The 20,633-nt window shown below is 49.1% G+C and overlaps 1 protein-coding gene across 2 annotated transcripts in view; it reads right to left on the bottom strand.

Moving 5' to 3' along the window:
- The window catches only part of SFXN5 (sideroflexin 5), a 93,285-nt gene that overhangs the window by 60,771 nt on the left and 11,881 nt on the right, over positions 1-20,633 (bottom strand). For both annotated transcript variants that reach the window (XM_063135851.1, XM_063135852.1), the window contains exon 3: positions 10,224-10,301. In XM_063135851.1, coding sequence (XP_062991921.1) covers positions 10,224-10,301 — 78 coding nt within the window. The remainder of the gene's footprint in view (positions 1-10,223; positions 10,302-20,633) is intronic.

Genomic DNA, 20,633 nt, shown 5'->3' with positions numbered 1-20,633 from the left:
TCTCTGCAGAGATAAGAGAAATGGGCAGGAGAGGGGTGGATGACATCAGGGGAGAGGGCGCCGCTTCAGGCCCGGGGCCCTGCCCCCGTGGCAACAATCACCTGGCCCGCCAGATTGGTCCAAGGGTGGGCCGACCAGCTCCCAGGCCAAAAAAGGTTTCCCTCTCTGTTTTGGGCTCCTGGGAACGAGCGCCAGTTTTTCTCTGCACTCTGAAGCCCACATGGGAAGGTTCTGCCCACGTCCCGGAGGATCCAGGTGTCCGTCCCTTCCTCCTCCTGTCTGTTGCTGTGCTCAAGAGAGGCCAGCAGGCAGTGGCCGAGGGAGTGAAGAAAGGCTCCCGCAAATGCTGGCGTGGAGGGCGTCCCATCAGGGTCTTCCCTCTCTCCCTCCCTCCTGCCCGCAGCAAGCCCCCTAGGACTACCACAGCAGATGGATCCTCTCATTCCCAAGGTTCCTGATGGAGGAGGGGCCACAGCTCAGGGATTGTGCCTGCAGAAGGTGCCGGGTTCTGTCCCTGGCATCTGCAGGTAGGGCCAGGAAAACTCTCCCCTGAAACCCTGGAGTCAGTGTCAACGCAGCTGGGCTAGATGCACCAAGCAGGACCCGTGCCTGCAACTGTATGTTCAAGTGGTTTATAATCCTGTAAACCTCTTTGTGAGGGCAGCGTGCCCTGAAAGGCAGGTCAGAAATATTTTAAATGCATAATAAGTGAGCTAAAGCACTCTGGGACTTGTAGTTCCAGTGAAAGCAGCATGTCATTCTGCCTCCCTGGGTCCTAGACTTCCCCATATAAGCACGCTTTCCCCGTCTCTGCTCTAGAGGAGGATCTGAGCCAGCAATTCACTGTTCAGAGCGTGTCTTCTGATTCGGCTGCAGCAAACCTCAAAGGCTCTGGACACCCAGACAGAAAACATCATCATCATCATTTATTTCTTACCCACCTCTATGATTGGATCGAGGCGGAGAACAAGAAGCATAAAATACATAAAATACTGATTAAAAACATGGTATACGCTGTTTAAAAACATCCTAAAAGCATCCTAAAAGTATCCTAAAATTCTACTGGATAGGCCTGCTGGAAGAGATGAGTCTTGATAGCTTTCTTGAATGTCAAAAGACTGTCAAGCCAACGAGTCTCCTCCGGCAGGCCATTCCACAGTCTGGGAGCAGCAGAAGAGAAGGTCCTCTGGGTTATGGTTGTCAGCCTAGTCTTTGCTGACTGAAGTAGATTCTTCCCAGAGGACCTGAGTGTGTGGGGCGGATTGTACGGGAGAAGGCGATCCCGCAGGCAGCCTGGACCCAAACCATGTAGGGCTTTAAAGGTGATAACCAACACTTTATACTTTGCCCAGAAACTAATTGGCAGCCAGTGAAGAGATTTTAGGATTCCCTTGACTCTGAAGCCAAGTCGCTGCAACCTCATCTACTCAGTTTCCTTTCCTTTCCTTTCCTCCTTTACATCGACCCATCGCACTTCCGCGGCGCCACCCCCACCCCATTTCCATCAGCCCCCCAGCTTCCCCGGCCGCATAGCTGCCTTGCCCCTTCCACAGGGTCTCCTTCCACTCCTTAACATTTACGTCCCCAATCTCCATCTTTTCTCTAACTCTCCATCAGGACTAACCAGCATACGGGTGCACTATCCAAGCTGCGTTTCTCTTCTGTGTGTGTCATACATGCATGTGTCAAGAATAAAGTCTGGAAAAACGAAGTCTGCACTTTCAGGTTCGAATGGCTGCTGGAGATCACTCCCCTCCCCACTTTAGAAGTACCTGTTTCCCCACTTTGTTGATGCCCAGTGCACGCAGGTCTGTTGGCCGTGGGCCACTCTCCCGGCAAAGGCTTCTGTGGCCCCGCATTCCTCTTTCCACGTGTAGGAATGTGACTTTGCATGATCCCGTGGACGAGGACACAGCAACGGGGCAGCTGCTGGAGCTACCCGGGTGCTAAGCATGCTGTGTGGCCCCTCCGAAAAAAGGCTCTGCCCTGACCATCTCCTTCAGCCCCCTCGTGAGAAACTGGGGCTCCTGGGCTGCATTTGGGGCGGGTGGGTGAAGGGAATCCCTACGAGGGCTGTAAAAGGGCTTCTCCGGCCCCACGTGGCCCGTGGCCCGTCCGTTGTTGTGCAGGGCTTAGTCATACTTAGGCAAGAGGCCGGGGAAATGAAAAGGGCCGTTTACTGCAAATCGTCCTCTTCGCTCTTCATCAACAGTGTAAAAAAAGCCCATTATTGCCTCCAAAGGGACGCTGCTTGGCTGCCGGTGCAGACCTTCTCCTCCGCTGTGCCTCGGCCGGCAGGAGGGGCCCTTCCTGCTGCTAACCTGATTGCAGGCAGCGCCCGGTAATAAATACACGCCCATTAGGATGGCAGGTCTCTTTGCACTTCGGCAAGGAAAGAAATGAAACAGTTTCAAAGCAGAGGGCTGCCAAGGCTGCATTTGGAAAGACAGAGGGGGGGCGAAGGCGCAGCTGGCGCGGCGGAAGGAGATTGGACGGGAGCGGAGAAGGCGCGTCTCCCCAGGGAGGGGCGGGCGGACAAGCCGTTAATTCCCTCTCACGCCGAAGGTCGTCCCATTTCACTGGGGAAGGCACGCGTGTAAATGGGTGAAGATTTCCGTTTAGCTCTTCCACGGGTGCCGGTGTGAACAATAATTGAAAAAAATGAAAAGGTGAGAGAAGCAGCTTACGGAGTGATACTTCAGTACCAGGATGCTGAGGCGAGGAGCAGATCACGTGAACCACAATAGGCCCGGGCTCTTCTTCATCCACATCCTCATCCTCATCTATTATTATTGATTACATGTCTATACTGCCCCACAGCCGAAGCTCTCTGGGAGGTTTACAAAACATTACATCCACTATCATGCTCTAGTAGTAACTCTCCTCTTAGGATGATTGCAGTGTGTCACGCATGCCAACCGTCCAGAAACTGCAGGTACTCCAAAACAGGGCAGCCAGGCTACTTACTGGGACTGGCCAAGAGGACCGTATTATGCCACTGTTCTGCCATCCACACTGGCCGCCACTCCACTTCTGGGCACAACTGAAAATGCTGGGATTTATCCTTAAAAGCCTTAAATGGCTTGGGGCCAGGCTACTTGAAGGAGTACCTTTTCCTGTATATACCCATCCAGACCCTAAGGTCATCTTCTGAGAACCTTCTCTAGGTGCCCCCCGCCAAATGAGGTGAGGAGAGCACCGCCTAGGAAAAGAGACTTTTCAGTGGTGGCACCTTACCCAAAGAAAGACCCACCTGGCACCTCTATTGTGGCCTTTTCAGCACCAGGTGAAACCCTTTTTTACTTCCCCAGGCTTTTTAAACTTTTAGCTTTAAAAGTGTTCTTTTTAGATCCTGTCACTGCTGTTGATTTTATCTTGGTTTTACTCTGTAGCTGTTTTAATTCCTTTCATATTTTAGATCACGTGGCCAGGGACAATGGGGGCTGTAGTCCCAACTACGCCTGAAGGGCCACAGGTTCTTCACTGCTGCCCTAGGGGGACGCCCCGTAGTGCCTCTGTTGTGTCTACCCCCACCCCCCCAACGCCCACCCCAGAGCTTCCAAGGAGGCAATCTGGTCTCCAGCTCCTGGGTGAAATCCATTCTTTCCTCTTCCAAAGAAGCCTCCTCGTGTGATCATGGCAGCGTGGGCTCACCCGCCATCTGGCCCCACTCTGCCGAGGGCCAAAGTAGGTTCCTGAGCCAGGAGCACGTTTCTTCCACATGCCTTTCCCACACACCTTAACCTCACTAAACCCGTGAAACTGGTCTTGAACTGAGATGAACCGGTCCATTTGGGCCGAGGGTCCCAAATCGAGATGGCGCTTCCTCTTCTAATTCTTCTTATGGAGCCCACAGGGCACTGCGGTGCTGGCCTCTGGAGAGAGCACCCAGCTCCTGACACCCGCAGGGGGCAAACTCGCACTCATTAGCTTTGGGGGCACAGCTGGATGAGGCACCCAAGGGCCACATGCCGACGGTACTGTGCAAGTCGTTGCTTGGGATTGGTTCCATGTGATTCAGCAGCAAGGAGAAGCTGCTCACTGCAACCTGATGAGAAGTGCAGGATTTAAAAAAAGGGGGGGGCACGGTGGCTTTGCTGCTACCCCCACTAGACCCAGTCTTCAAACTTCTTGCTCAGTGGCCTCCTTCTTGGCCCACCAACACAATAGATCACTTTTGCACATACTTTGCAAAGCCGCAAAGATCACAGAAAACTGGAACTGAGCAGAAGAGCCCTGGAACGGCCCCCGCAGCCATAAAGACAGAGCTGGCACTGCTGACATCATCCTCCCAGAGACGTCCCACACAGCGTTGGAAAACCTTGGCGATGGCCACTGACAGCCTGTTACCGTCATTAGCAGAACACAAGGACGAACGCTGATTAGCAGTCTTCAGCGGAGGAATTGGGTAACACCTCTTCCCGAGCAAGCTGTTCGCTGGACACTCGTGGCTTGCAGCCGGGCTGCTGCTCCAACTGCAGGGAAGCGTGCCGCGTTTTTATACTCATTTCTGCAGTCAAGGGAAATGACAGATCTGCAGGCCCGCTGCAGAGCCTGCGCTACGGCTTCAGGCCACAACTTGCCCGTGCAAAGGGCTGCTGCCGAGTATATTCCGGCCCTCGGCAACAGCTTGGAAGCAAGGAGGGCAGTAAGAAAGGTCCTGCTGGATCAGACCCATCGCCAGCAGAGGCCTTCAGGAAGGCCCCAGGCAGGAGGACCCAGAGCTCCCCCTGCAGCATCTCACCTCAGGAGGCTTCTTAGAACATGGGGAATTGCTACCGAATCCCAGAGAACCCACACAGGAGGCCTAGGGCAGCCAGCCTCTGTTCCTCTCTATCACAGCTGCTCCCGTCTGGGCACTTTGGCTGCTCTCAGCCAGAGGTATTTCACGCGGAAAGGAAGCCACACGCAGGCCAATCAGATAAGGCCGTGAAATTAAAGCCTGCATCTTGGACTCCACCGAGAAACCAGCGACAGCCTTGAAGCACTGCTTCGCTTGGCGCGCGTTTCGGCAACTCCAACCCGCAGCAAAGAAAACTTTCCATACGGCTCCGGCCACCAAAAGTCCCACATGGCAGACTTATTCATCCAGGAGGATTGAGGGCCCTCATGAATGATCCAGTAGACCATTCGGTGTTTGGGCACCATCTACTAAGAGAACTGGGGGCATCTCCGGCCAGAGCAGAGGCCAGCAACGCACCGCTACCTAGGTCAGGGGAAGACAACCTGCCTCCCTCCAGGTGTTTTGGATTGCAAGTCCCATCAGCATGGCCAACGGTCAGGGATTCTGTTCTTATTGCTAGTTTTGTTGTTGGGTTTTACTGCTGTTTTTATTGTGTTCTTACTGTTTTACTGTGTTTTTACCATCTTACCATTTTATCAGTTTTATGTGTTTTATTGTTGTACTTTGCTTCTGCCCTGAAAGGTGGCCAAGAAATATTTTTAATGATGATGATGATGATGATGATGATGTAGTTGAAAACATCTGGAGGGCGGGAGGGTTGCCCACCTCTGCTCTAGATTTTTCAGAGTGCCTGAAAAGAGGGTTCCACTACCTGAGCTTCACAGCCCTACCCAAATCAAAAGTTTTAGAGAAGAAATGATCTAACGTTGGGGGCAAGAGAACAGGATGGCCTCCCTTCCACGCCCTGCTTGTGAGCTTCTCAGAGGTGGGCTGTGGAGCAGGGGGATCTGGCTGGCTACTGGCTAGTCCAGAGTACAGGGCTAGATGGAGCTTGGCTCTGGTCTAGCGGGGCTTTTCCATATCCCCGTACTGCTGTGTGAAAGTTTGGTTCAGAAGGCCAGCTCCAGGCAGTCCGGGGCAGAGCGGTCGATGTGCCCTGCCAGCAGAACCTGAAAAGCCAGCAATGGAGGCCTCAGAAGTGCCGTCCTCCCACCTGGTCTCATCATCTGGCGTTTAAGCACAGAGGAGACAGCCATCCGAACTGCCGAGATGGGAACAAACTGAACCGAGCATCTGTACTTCACAATCCAAAGAACCCAGGACACGTAACAGCAGCTCTTTGCATGCGCTTCGTGACACGAACCACCTCTTTTCACCCTTCTGGTCATCTGTTCTGGTAGCAACGACGGCTGTAGAAATGATTGTGGCAGATTTGTCACAGCTGCCTCTGTGTCCTCACTGAATAGCCCACCTTCTCTAAAGTTTTAATGTTCCATTGGCAGTTCATCGTCGTCGTCACCACCAGCACCAGCGTCACTTTGTGCATAGAGCTTTGCAGAACGAGGAGGCCCCAATCCCTGTCTCATGGGGCTTATGCTCTAAAATTTAACACAGGAGGAGGCAACAGAGGCCAAGAGGAAAGAGTGATGTGTTCTGTTCTGTTACACAGAGTACCAGCAAAGGAATGAGAGCCAAGGAGTTACTCCAGAGGCTTCAGGGGAAAGGCAGGAGTTAAGGGGGAGCTGAAGGAGAAGAGAGGGGGTCCTCCTGCCGTTGCATAGGGGGCAGCCCCCAGCACACGGGGCAGCAGGGGGGAGGGCAGAGCTTTTTGAGGGAGCAAGAGACTTTCAAGGGGGCGAGGAAGGTGGTGGAAGTGGCAAAGAGAAGGACAGGGACAGACTGAGACACCAAGGCCACAAGAGGGGACGACTGCCCAATGAGTCCACATCATGCCAGGACTCTTACAGCTTCCCTGGCTGCCTGTCCAGGTCTGGGCCCAATTCAAGGTGCTGGTATTAACATTCAACGCCCTAAACACCTTGGGGCCAGGTTATCTGAAGGAACGCCTCGGACCCTAAGGTCATCCTCAGGGGTCCTTTTCCGTGAGCCCCTGCCAAAGGAGGCGAGGCAGGTGGCAACCAGAAGGAGCAGGGCCTTCTCTGCTGTGGCACCCCGGCTGTGGAATGAGCTCCCCAGAGAGGTTCGCCTGGCACCTATGTTGTACTCTTTCCAGCACCAGGTAAAGACCTTTTTATTTTCCCAGTATTTTAGCATTTTACCATCCTAGTCTTTTAGCTCTGCTTTTTTTTAAAAAAACAAACATATTTATTTATTTGTAACATTTATTTGTCACGTTTATATACCGCTGAATATAATAAAACATCTCAGCAGTTCACCACATTAAATCTGTATTTTAAATCTGTGCACTGCTGCTTGATTTAATTCTGATTGTACTTTTATGTTGTGGTTTCAAGCTTCCATATTTTATGTTATGCTGTATCATATGGTTTTAATTTTTGTGAACCGCCCAGAGAGCTTCGGCTGTTGAGCAGTATAGAAATGAAATAAATAAATAAATAAATAAATAAATAAATAAATAAAACGAGGAGGCACCGAAGCGTCTGCTAAATATGCGAGCAGAAATGAAACCAGTGCAAGGATGAGAAGAAGGGCGTCACATAGTCTGAGCAATGAGAGAAGCAAATGGTTGGGTGGGCAGAATTCTGGACAGAGATAAGAGGGCTGAAGCAGAAGGTTGCAGAAGTCAATGAGGGAGAAGATCAGAGTCTGAACCAGCGTTTCAATCAAGGAGGTGAAGAGGGAAGGCCGTATTTTTGTGATGCTGTACAGCTTCCCCTACATCAGATGAGCATCCAGCCTCTTCTTGAAGACCTACAGAAAGAGCCCACCCACCCCTCTCAGTAATTGGCTCCGTTGTCAAACTGCGCTTACCATTATGAAATTTCTCCTAATGGTCAACCAAAATCTAAGCCCATTAGATTTTGGAAACAAAGTCCTAAGAAGAGAGACTGAAAGTACTGGGCATGTTTAGCCTGGAGAAGAGAAGATTGAGGGGAGACCTGATAGCACTCTTCAAATACTTCAAAGGTTGTCACACAGAGGAGGGCCAGGATCTCTTCTCGATCCTCCCAGAGTGCAGGACACAGAAGAATGGGCTCAAGTTAAAGGAAGCCAGATTCCAGCTGGACATCAGGAAAAACTTCCTGACTGTTAGAGCAGTACGACAATGGAATCAGTTACCTAGGGAGGTTGTGGGCTCTCCCACACTAGAGGCCTTCAAGAGGCAGCTGGACAAGCATGCGTCAGGGATGCTTTAGGGTGGATTCCTGCATTGAGCAGGGGGTTGAGACATTGTTCTCCCTTCATTTTGGAACTGGCTTTCACCCATGAAAGAGAAAAATCACAGCCATCTCGAGAGGCCAGCTACTCAGGAACAGGACACCCGCTTCAGCATACAGAAAAGATGCAACTAAAAAAAAGTGACCCCCCCGCCCCCAGGACACAGCAGTCATTCAGTGCCAGCTACTGATAAAACTGTCCTGCGATCAGTCCTTCCCCAAACACCAGCCGCTCCGGGCATCCGACACGTGCCAGGGACAGGCCTCTTCTCAGTTCACCTGCTGGCAATGCGCCCACTCTCACAGCCTCCTGGTTCACAACCACGACCCGGTGCCATTCCTGGCAATTCTTTCTGAAACTTCCTGAACACAGCATTGAGGTTTTGTAACTCCCACTTGCATCCCAAGGACGAAGTTTGGGTTTCCCACCCAAATTCTCCCTTGTTCCTATCACTCTGGAAACGAAGTGGTCCATTCTGACATTCGTAAAGGAGGAAGCCAGGCCAAGCAAGAGCAAGACTGCTCTAACCCAAAGACCGATTCAACAGACGTCTGGCTAGGAGGGCACTATGCCTTTGGGGGGCAGACTGCTGGCTATATCAGTTTTCCAATCCAGTTGACCAGTTGCCAGAATGAGGCCTCTCTTGCATGGTAGTCAAGAGCCCTTAACTGCTGAGGCTGGGAGAGCGGGGTCAAACATTGGCCCTGAGCCTCTGATAGAGAAGAGCCAGACTTTTCTCGGAGAGGTCTATGCTTTGGTGGGCATTTCCGGTGGATAATGCATCCCAAGAACCCCAAGCTCAAATCCTGGCTCAGGCACGTAGTCACTTGGAAAAGTTGGGTCTTTTAAAAAATGGGCACAGGGCCAACCCTGCACCCCACCCGCCCTGCGCCTGGATATTGCAGAGAGTATCACATAGTCTAGAGCAGCCTTCCCAAACCTGGCACCCGTTGGATTACGGTGCACACCATCCCCAGTCCATAGGGTTATGCTGGTTGTAGATGATGGGATTTGTAGTCCAACACATCAGGAGGGCCCCAGGTTGAGAAGGCTCACCTGCAGATTGTGCCTGGGTGAAAATCCAGACAATGCAACACTGGCTAAGCAGAGCTGGAGTCAGGGGGCAAGAGACAGCAGAAGGCTCGAACTCACAACTCTGAAAGCAGCGCCCAGATGGCTAACTCCATTTGTGAGGCTCCGTCTGGGCCAAGACGGCTCACATGCCTGTGCACAGTGATGCAGCTCCCTGTCGCAAGAGGTTGGAAGGCCCACCAGTTTTAAAGGGGATTATGCAGACTGATGGAGGAGAAGCCTACCAAGGCTATTAGCCATGAGAGCTACAAATGGAGCCTCCAGGTTCCTCCTTCTTTTTACCAGATCCTGGGGACAAGGCGTCACGCCCCACTTGCATGCTTCGGAGGCTGGCCATTGCAGGAGAACAGGTTAGAACTGAAACAAAACCTGTCAGTGACTTAAAACTGTTAGAATTTTCAATTTGCCATTCAAATTTTGAATCTGAAATCTTTACCGAGAATTCGAAACTCAAGTGCTTTAGACTTCTTGGCATCTTTGGATAGCTTTGATTCTGGCAGCTGCCAAGCGTGAAATCTCATGAGCTGTCAAACACTACCACAACATCAAATACCATTCCATGTCAGCTATCGAATAACGTCAAATAGAATGTCTAAAATATCAAACATTGGAGCCCAGCATCGTTGAATATCAAAGAGAAAATGTTCAGTGATTGCAGCAAACACTTAGAGACTCTACAGTGAGTCTTCAGGGGCAGTATTCAAAGAGGAGAATCTTTGAGAGCCCATTCGTTGCAGCATTTGGGGTTTTTACACAGTGGAAGCTTACGAAGTCTCAGTCTCTCTCTCTGCAATCACAGAAAGGCAGGGAATCCCCATCCACCGGAGCTCCTGAAATGAGGTGACCTGGGGCTGCTGCACTAGCACCATGGTGGGCAACCACCTCTCTGTCTGTTGGAGGTGGGGACCTTTTGGGACCACAGAGCAGAATGTGGGGTTCAGAGGCACACTGGAGCGTATCTGAGGAGCATCTGACCCTCACACGTACAGCTCTATGGACATGCCTGCAGAATGCAGACTACAGCAGTGGGTCTGGAGGGTCTTAGGCCTCCGTGAAGTCTGAAGAATAGTTCATTCACTCAGATTACCTCTTTGTTGGTGACTCCTGGGGGTAGAGTCCCATGTTTATAGTCCTCCAGCAACTGCACAACTTCTTTAAGGTGACTCTGCAAACAGACAACAAACAGCAGTGACGTTAGCAAAGGGCGCTTCCGTAAGGGGGGAAACAGTGCAGGCACCAAGAAAATACGGAAAGGCACCAGCTGTCCCAAGATCATATGGTCAGATGGTTGAGTTTTAAAATTAGGTGTTTCCCACCGGAGGGTTGTGGCTTCAGCAGCCTCAGTGGCATGATGTCCTCTGTAAGCAGGGGGGCTAAATAGGGGGAATGCCTGCCGTGCACCCACATAAACAGAGGGCCGGTCCGACTGCGAAAGAAGCCCAAGTCCTCTGGGGAAAGGCGGCAGGAAGCAAGGAGTTCCCGTTGCAGAAGCCACTCCGTGACCCAGATCCCGTGGCAGACCTCAGCCACACGTTTCCCAAACGCCTCCCTCAAGGAGGGCCACCCAGCTCCAAGCAGTCAGGTATTTGTCAGGATGTAAAATAAATGAACCAAATCGGTATCGATCATGCAAAGCTACCTGAGCATACGCCTGTATCAATCCTGCCAGGGGGCAGAGAACGCAATCGTACCACAGGCAACTTTCCCCTCTCCCTCATCTAGCCCAATCTTCAAAGTTGTCCCTCTCAAATTCGACAGAAGCAACAGGGAAAGAATTCATCACATTTCTTTAAAATATTTATAGGCAGCCTGCCTCATCCAGCGCCCGAGGCAGCTCACAGCAATGGATTGCAAACAAAACAATTCCAGACACAGAATACCAATATTTGTTCATTCCTGTGTTTTCAGTTAAATGTCCCCAAAAAAAAATCTGCCAAGGAAAAAAAGGATATTTGCGATCTTCTCAGAGTTTGCGAGAGGCTTTGAGGGAATGCGCAGCCAGGTAATCAAGCCAGTTGGCTCCACAGGTTTTGGCCTCTGCCTCTGCCGGACCCCCACAAAAGCCCTTCAGGTTCCTCTTACAATCAGGGCCACCCAGCTTGCTCCTTCAGAAGGTCCAGTGAATCGCATGGGCATCGCTTTCTTCCATTTCATCCCTTCAAAGACAACTTGTTTTGAGAAGAACAGGCTGTCTCTAAACTTTCTTTTCCACTGATTTAAAAGAGTACCCCCTATTACAGACCTATGCCAGAAGAAAGAAAATCCAATCTCACCAGAATCAGATCCAGTTTATAAAGCACTATTAAAAGGGAGGCGTTAGCAAGTGCCTTTACCGAGCCTTCACAGCAAGGAACGCGTCAATTTCTGCACCCGCCGTGGCTACATTTTTGCTGTTTATTTATTACATGCCAATTTAACTGATTTAAGGTTTGCTTCCCTATTAGAAATTATTTAATGCCAGTGGGACGGGGACAAGAGCAAAATGTGAACTTCCCAGAGAGCTTCAGCTATTGGGAGGCATAGAAATATAAATAAATAAATAAATAAATAAATAAATAAATAAATAAATAAAATAGTCATTTTTATTACCACGCCCCACACTCAATGCCAGCCCAATTAAACTATTGTTTGTGATATTTGTTTAGGAACAGAATTCCTGATGAAGGGTTGCCTGAAGGGTTGCCTCCTTTTGCATAAACCTGCCACCTACTGAAGTTGTTCAGGAGGTCTTTCCTGCATCCCACCGCCATCAGAAGTACATGAGACAGGGCCTCCCGAAGTGCCCAGGCTGCAGAACGCCCTGCTCCAGGAGACCCACTTGGCCCCCGCTCTGACGGCAATATCAATTCCATACAAAAACTATTCTGTTTCAACACGTCAATGGACCTGGCTGAGTTCGGAATGTTATCTCCCAAACTATTGTTCTCTGCTGGTTTAGTTTGACTTTTTTTTTTATATAGTTTTTATTTGTTTTCTACACTATATAAACATACATAAAACATTACAATAATAATAATAATAACAAAAGAAAAACATTAAACAACTGCTACATACATATTGAATAAATGTTGAGTACATATATGTTGAATAACTATTACCTATACATTATCATACTACAACATAATCATTCTTAACATAAAAGTGCACCCCCCACCTCGGGATCATTCCTGAGTCCAAAATCTAATCGTTTCCTCTGCTGGCGGTTTCCCACTTCCCTTAGTAAACACAAATATTAGGAACTGTTTCCAGATTCCTTCAAACTCATTTATTTTAGTTACGCCTTTTCTCCACTTAATATTACATGTCAATTTATTATTAATGGCTATATCCCATACTTCTTGGTTTAGTTTGACTTTATCAATTTTGTTTTTTATTCTATTGACTGCAAGCAGCCTTGGGCATTTCTGCACACAATGAAAAGTTGGGGTATAAGTGGTTTCAATAAATAAAATATATAAATAATGGGTATCAATATTAAACCATTACTCAATATCAAAAACCTCAACCTAGGGCTGCATTGCACTGTACTGCATTGGGTACTTCGGTTCTGAGTACATCATCCAGCCCAAAGAAAATGCTGGGATGCTTCTTAAAGACGCCCAGGAGGGGCTTGTGCAGACATGCCTATGGTTGGTGCACAAGCCCCTCCTACCAAAAACTTGGGGCCATCTAGGAGGGAGCCTTTGAGGCCCTCTGGGGGCTCACAGGGCCTTGTTCCCAAGGGATCATAGAATCATAGAATAGCAGAGCCGGAAGGGGCCTACGAGGGAATACGTCCCATTCAGCTGGGATTATCTGCAGTTGCATGGTGTGCTTCCGGGAAAAGGAGGAGCAGAAAAGCTGGGTTTTACTTTGGCAAGGAGAAAGGAATGGACTAAGCTAAAATTATGCTGGCGCTTTCCTTCACCACCATGAAAACGAGAATGTTTCCCTTCTTTTCAAATCAAATGCAACATACAAGAAAAAAGGAAGAAATAAAAGGCACATAACGGTTTAACAGCAACAACAAAAATGAAGTGAGAGAACGTGACAGGGTGATCCAGGCTCTCCAGGAGAAAAGCAAAAAAACATCCCCGTTCTAAGGATCACCATCCTTCTGGTGCTTTTCATGTCCATGGAGCACCAAGCGAGTAAATGGTAACCAAGGAGCGAAGGAAAATGACCCAGTTTCAAAAAACAGCCTGCTTAATATTCCAGGAACTGTGTGTGCTTGCTTTTAGGGTGTGTCTTGACACTGGAATGACCTACCACGAGTTCTTCTTTACAACCAGTCTACATGGGACATTGTGATCCTCCGATTGAGGGTGGGGGTGGGGGTGGGGAGATGAATGGGCCGTGTTCTCTCCCCCCTCCTCTTGTTAAGGAAATCTCTGCAGTTACTATAACAACCCTGGCGGAAGCCCATCTTGTTTAATAGGACAAATGCCACAAACAAACAAACAAATATAAATCTTTGTTTTAAACATTTGTGGGTATCTGATAAGTACCTTTCTTCAGGCATTCAAGTTAAAAATAAAGCATTCCATGACAGAATCATAGAGAAAAGGTAGCAGTAAAAACCAGGAAAGATTTAATGAATAACAGATCTGAAAACAAGTGTGGAATTGCCCCCCCCCCTCTTCAGAGGGCTCCGTTCTGTCCCCGCTTTGGGACACGGTCCAGGCTGTAGCCCCGGGCATTTGGACAAGAAGATCCTGAGCATCGGAGCCCTCCCTTATGGGAAAATGCGATGTTCCCACTTTCTTTCAGCTCCTCTTTCCCAGTAAGTGATCTATGGACCGCTTCAGAGCCACCAGGCCACTCCAGTGAGGAGCTCAGCCCCAGCTTTTCGGGGTCCTGTCTCTGTTCCTCACAGTGGCTGACAACACCCCAGTCCCCATTACGAGGGTGTGTGGGTTTGGGGTTTTTGTGCATATTCTCACAATACGATACACCTGCGCATACACAGTAGCATGAGGGAGCATGGCCATCAGCCAAGGCAAGATGCAGGTTATCAGGCAAGCCAGAGTTCCAAAGCAGAAAGGTCAAGCGTAGGGATGACACACCTCATAACCCAAGTCCGACACAATTGAAAGCCTCCCCACAAAAAATGCAATCCTAAATTCTTAGGGAAACACAGCTACATCTCAGGAATAATTGATACGTAATCTACTGGCACATCAAAAGCCAGTTGAGAGAGGCTATGCCAGTCGGGTTTTGGTGCCCAAAATGGTACCCCGGGTTGATTTCATAAAGCCATTAAGTGCCATTCTGACTTACAGAAATATAAATGGATAGGAAGGGCACAAATACCAGCAGGCGTTGCTCAAGCTATTTGTCCTCCTCACTGAACAGAAACGAGGAAGATATATTTTGTTAAATGAGCCCCACAAACAACAGTCACACTGAAGAAACATGTGGAAAATCCAAGACGTAGAACTCTAGCATTGAAATGGTCGTTCCATCCAATCATCTTTGTCAAATCAGTATCTCAAAAAGGAGCCTTTGATCGATCGATCGATTCCTGCACTGAACAGGGGGGGTTGGACTCGACGGCCTTATAGGCCACTTCCAACTCTACTATTCTATGATCGATCAGGAAGAGTTGTTTATCATTTGCAAATGAGAAGCGATGGCACATTCATTGAAAAGACAAGGTTCACTGGTTTTGCTGCAGGGACTTTCCTGTGCAGGGACCAGTGATATTTCTCAGCAGCTCACATATGTGTTTCTGAGTGGCAAAGCAAAGGCTTTGCCTTGTTTGGGTTTTGGAAAATGCCATCTTGAGGGGCAGAAATACCTCCGGGCCAAGACGGTCCCCTTTCAGGCCACTGTCAAGGCTGTCACACACGTTTCGCCAGGTGTGCTGTGGAGTATCCCTGGATGGGGGGGGGGGAGAGCACAGATATGGAGACACCCAGAGGGAAATGTCAGAGCAGAGCAGAGAGGTCAGTGTGTTCACCCTCTCTTTCCCGGGGCATCTTTACCCCTCCCAGGTGAGACACAGCACTGACAGGTCAGGAGAGCGTTTGGTGTTTTTGGTGTTTTATACCACTCAACTTGCAAATGCCCTCAGAGAGGTTTCTGATCATAAGTTCCCAAAACAAGGAAAGTGCAGGAGGTGGCCGGCGAAAGGGAGCAGCAGCAGGAGGCAGAATCAGCAGATGGAGGCAGAGGGGGAGGGAGGGCGAGGACCAGCAGCTGCTCTTCTGCAAACATACTGAGGCGGCCGGTCTCACGGGACGCCTAGGCTGGGGCGGGGAGAAGCAGGGCGACGCCTGGGGCTTGCAACTTGGAAAATGCTGGCCACATCCTTGTCCTGCATCTATTCCTATCTCTTGTCTCTCTGCCTGCGAAGGTTGTTCCATGTTTATCCCTCTGTCAGGATCATAGAATCATAGAATAGCAGAGTTGGAAGGGGCCCACAAGGCCATGGAGTCCAACCCCCTGCTCAATGCAGGAATCCACCCTAAAGCATCCCTGACAGAGGGTTGTCCAGCTGCCTCTTGAAGGCCTCTAGTGTGGGAGGGCCCACAACCTCCCTAGGTAACTGATTCCATTGTCATACTGCTCTAACAGTCAGGAAGTTTTTCCTGATGTCCAGCTGGAATCTGGCTTCCTGTAACTTGAGCCCATTATTCCGTGTCATGCACTCTGGGAGGATCGAGAAGAGATCCTGGCCCTCCTCTGTGTGACAACCTTTTAAGTCTTTAAAGAGTGCTCTCATGTCTCCCCTCAATCTTCTCTTCTCCAGGCTAAACACGCTCAGTTCTTTCAGTCTCTCTTCATAGGGCTTTGTTTCCAGACCCCTGATCATCCTGGTTGCCCTCCTCTGAACACGCTCCAGCTTGTCTGCATCCTTCTTGAATTTTTGGAGCCCAGAACTGGACGCAATACTCTAGATGAGGCCTAACCAGGGCCGAATAGAGACGAACCAGTACTGTTCTCCCTAAAGTGGGGGAAGGGTGTGTCAATCAGAATCCAAAGAAGAAGAAGGACTAGAAATTTACCAGCCAAGATGGGGTGGGGGTGGGTGGAAGGAGATTCTCCAAGACTCTTCAGGGGTCAAGGATGAATCTTCAGAGCAGCTTAACTGCAGGAATGCAGATGGCCCAGAGTCCATCCACCCCACCCCACCCGCTCTTAGGAACTCAGTGGGGGGATGAGGGGATACTGGAGTTGACAGATCCCAGAGTCTGCTGCAGGGTCAAGAGGGCGGAGTTGAGAGGAGGTGGGAGGCGGCCTCTTAGGGTAGCGGCTTGCAAGAGGCTCCTCAAGAAAGACGCAGAGTGTCCGTTGGAAAGAGTCGTGGTTGAGTTGGAAGGCAACTGCGGAGCTTCTTGAGTCACATGAAGCTTAGAGCAGAGCTCCTTGCATTCACACACCTTTCAGGTGAGAAGAGATGTTTGCTTGTTGAATAAATCTTTGTGGATTGCACAGCGGACATCTTTATTGTCTCGTACCAGTAGAGGGGCTTGGGAGCACGGCACCCTCTTGAAACCTGCCTGGCTTCTGCACAAGGGACCAGAGATCATCACTTTCAGGTCCCGTTGCTGTGGCAAGCCTGAGATGTTTCCGCCTTAACAAAACTGAGTTGAAAATAAAGCCCTGTAAAGCTCCAAGCAAGCCTTGCAAAAGAGGAGCCTCCTCCCTTTCTTCCGAAGCAGCATCAACCTTCAGACACCGGGGCTCTTCCATTTCTGGTGGGAAGGCCCACATGGCCATCTGCCCACCCCCTGGAAGGCAACAAGCTGCAGGGGGACCAGCCACGTCACCTCGCACCATGGAACGTCAGCAGCGCACCACTTCCAGGCACCTCAGCTGAGAGAGAGCTGGGGCACATGATCCAGGCACGGTGGGGCAAAGGGGAGACACGCCAGAAGAGCATCCAGTTGGCCAAGCCCATCAGTTGCTCAAGCCGACCGACGCCTGGGCAGCAGAAGTGGAAAGACAAAGAGAAGCAGGGGCCCTTGGGCCACCACCAGAGGCTGAAGTTCCCTTCTGCTCTCAGGCATCGCAGCCTCTTGGCTCACTCGACTAGCACAGCCCCTGCTGTGTGTTAGCAGCAATCTGTCCAAGGAAATGTCAGATGCACTAAATTAGCTTCACAAAAATATCTGCTGATCTCCTCAGCTAGCCCAACACAGTTTCATTACAAGCAATTAAAAGCCTAATTTTAAGCACTGTGGTCTCACACCTGCCAGGATGTAGGCACAACCTCCACCCACACTGGCGAACTTGATCCGTTCAGAAAGTTCAAAGTTTTGTAGCGCTAGAGCTACGGAGAAGAAGGGAGATGTAACTTTATAAACAGGGCTTGAAGCGATTCAGTAGGGGAGGTTGCGGAGGGGAGGGCTGTAGCCCCACCCATGCAAGGACCCTCGGGGTAGCCAGATTAAGCCAGAAAGCTGCCCCCTCAGGTCAGTGACCCCACCTGCTGGCAGAGGGATCTCCCACAAAGGCAAAAGACATTGTATTGATTCTGGGGACCTGTTTCTGTCAGGTCCCAGTCAAACCAGATTCAAGGACTGCCGGAGTCACAGGTGTGTCAGATTAACAGTTTATTGATTACACACAGGTGATGCAAAGAGCGCTCTCAGGTCCCTTGAGCTGACAGCAGCTGGCCTTCATCACAGCTGGCTGTGCAAGAGAGATCCCTACGCGAGACATCGCCCCACCAACAGATTCCTCCCAGCTGGCTGTGCACGTTTCCCCCTGGAGCAAGACCAAAGAGAAGAACTGCCTGCTGGATTTTACAGGCGTCTCTTCTCAATTCCACAGCCTGCCATGAGGAAATCACTCCCTCCTCAGAAAAAGGGGGCTTCTCTTTCACTTCTTACTGGAGAGGAGAACAACACCCTCATCTCAGAGGATGAGATCACTCTGTGGCTGCACTTGCTGGGTACCAATTATCTCATGCAAGAGGCCTACTGAAAGCTGCCCGTAGTGTTATACTGTGCAGGCCTCTATATATTTACGAACAGCATATAGGACGCTGTGTCAGTTCAACAACTGACTCATTGCCACTCTTCCAGAACCAAACTCACTACAGGCACCTCCTGGGCAAGCCTGCTTCTTGGGAGAGCTCAAGCTTGATCTGAGGTATAAAACACAGATTATATGCAATGAATTCTAAAAAATACATATTTTAAAGAATTTAACAAAAATGGGGAAATCACAACAATAAGGTATCTCCATGAACATGCTGCCCATACTTGATATTCCAATACCTGATAAAGGAAAACCACCCAACATAAAATTTCCTCCTTACCATGGAAGGTTAGTTTAATTGTTGCTACTGTTCTCCTGACCTGTCTCTCCTGGCGATTCAATCCTCTTTCACTTATCAGGAAATGATTCTAGCCATGAGCACCCAAACATTATTTCTCTTATTATTTACAAAGGACCAGTCATGCACCTGTTTTTTGGGTTGTTTTTTTTTACAAAGCAACATAAAAGGTGTCTAGCCAAAGGCTTCATGCAAGGGGTGGGTTTTCTGAAGGGATCAGACTAATTTCAGTTATTTTTTAACTGCATCCTTAGCATACCCCATTGACGTTACTAAAAGGTCTAAATATAAGGAACAGCCAGTGGCTTCCTTAAATACAGCTAGCACTTCTCCCCTAAATACATGATGCTTAATGCCACAAGAGAGCTAGCAATGAATATATTTAGCAGCAACACTTATTCCCACACATCCAGCATGGGTGGAGACGGTCAATTTTAACATTTTCTTTAGCATCAGACACCACTGCTTGATAACTGAACATGAGCTACAAGAAATTTAATGTATTTATGGGCCCATATTACTTGCTGGCTCTAGGAATGCAGAGAGGTGATGTTTTCCCTGTCCTGGACAGGGTTGCACTCCCCCTGAAGGATCGGGTCTGTAGTTTGGGGGTGCTCCTGGATCCAGAACTGTCACTTGAGACACAGGTGAACTCAGTGGCAAAGAGCACCTATTATCAGCTCAGGCTGATATACCAACTGTGCCCTTATCTGGACGGAGATAGCCTAGCTACAGTGATCCATGCTCTGATAACCTCTCGCTTGGATTACTGCAATGCGTTATATGTGGGGCTGCCTTTGAAAACGGTCTGGAAACTTCAGTTGGTACAAAACAGGGCAGCCCGTTTACTAAAAGGGACTGGCCGACAAAGTACTGGTATTGACATTCAAAGCCCTAAACGGTTTGGGACCAGGTTATTTGAAGGAACACCTCCTCCCATATGTACCTGCCCAGACCTTAAGATCATCTACAGGGGCCCTTCTCCGTGAGTCCCTGCCAAAGGAAGTGAGGCAGGTGGCTACTAGGAGGAGGGGTTTCTCTGCTGTAGCACCCCAGCTGTGAAACGAGCTCCCCAGAGAGGTCCGCCTGGGGTCTACACTGTATTATTTTCGTCACCAGCTGAAGACCTTTTTATTCTCTCAGTATTTTAACACTTAATTTTACCTTAAGTTTAAATTTTACTGTTCTAACTCTGTATTTTAATCTTATATCAATTTTGCTGCGTGGTTTTATCCTGGTTGTGCTTTTTATACTGTATTTTGTATTTGTGTTTTTAACCTGTTGGTAGTTTTATTATGGTTTTAATTTTTGTGAAGCGCCCAGAGAGCTTCGGCTACTGGGCGGTATAGAAATGTAATAAATAAATAAATAAATGTTCCGATTCATCCAATACACAACCAGTTAGAAGTAACCCAGCATGGACAGGTGACATTGTACATTCAGATCTGCATCCGATTTACACACAGCTTCCGATTCAGCAAGTTATTTTTGAGCAGAATCTGCTCTTTATCTAGCTCAGGGAAGGGAGATATGGACATTTGGAACTGGCTCCGATTTACACACACAGCTTCAGACCTTCTTTACCTGCGTCAGGGAAGGGGATATGCAAATTACCGAAGCGCTTCAATTTGCTTTTAAAAAAGTCTTCAAGCGTGTGTGTTTTTCAAACTTCGATGCCGTTTGTATACCACTACTATGCATTTGCTCAAAATTAAATCTCTCTGAGTTCACTGGGCTTACTCCAAAGCAATGGGACTTTGCAGCATGATTAAGACAGCCACTCTGGTGTTCTTTTATCTTTGTTAAGCGGGACTTCAAAACAGTCCACCTCTCAACATACGACAGCGAGCCACCAGCCCACAAAAAGCCTTGCAAGGCCAGTTGCCCGAAAGAGACGACCAGAGATACATCTGGTGAATCACGGCTTGGATCGTGATAACAGATCTTCTATCTAGCCCACTATGGGGATTAATTAACTTAGCAATGCCAGGATGTTTGCTTTATCAACAATCACGGCTGTTGTCAATGGTTACTCTGCTTGTTTTGCATATATTTAAGCTTTAACGTAATTGCCGCAGACTGTATTTGCTGCGTTTCATTTCCATCTGACCTCACTGTTACATTTCCCTCCACACACCTATGCAATGTATACACACCTGCCAACTGAGGCATGAGATGAGGTGGACCATGAAAGCTGATGCCAGAAAGCTGATGCCCTACTAAATGCGT

This window comes from Elgaria multicarinata, chromosome 10, assembly GCF_023053635.1.
Source record: "Elgaria multicarinata webbii isolate HBS135686 ecotype San Diego chromosome 10, rElgMul1.1.pri, whole genome shotgun sequence".
NCBI lineage: Eukaryota > Metazoa > Chordata > Lepidosauria > Squamata > Anguidae > Elgaria > Elgaria multicarinata.
The sequence above is the reverse complement of the archived record's forward strand: the minus strand, read 5'-3'. Positions and strand labels throughout refer to the sequence as shown.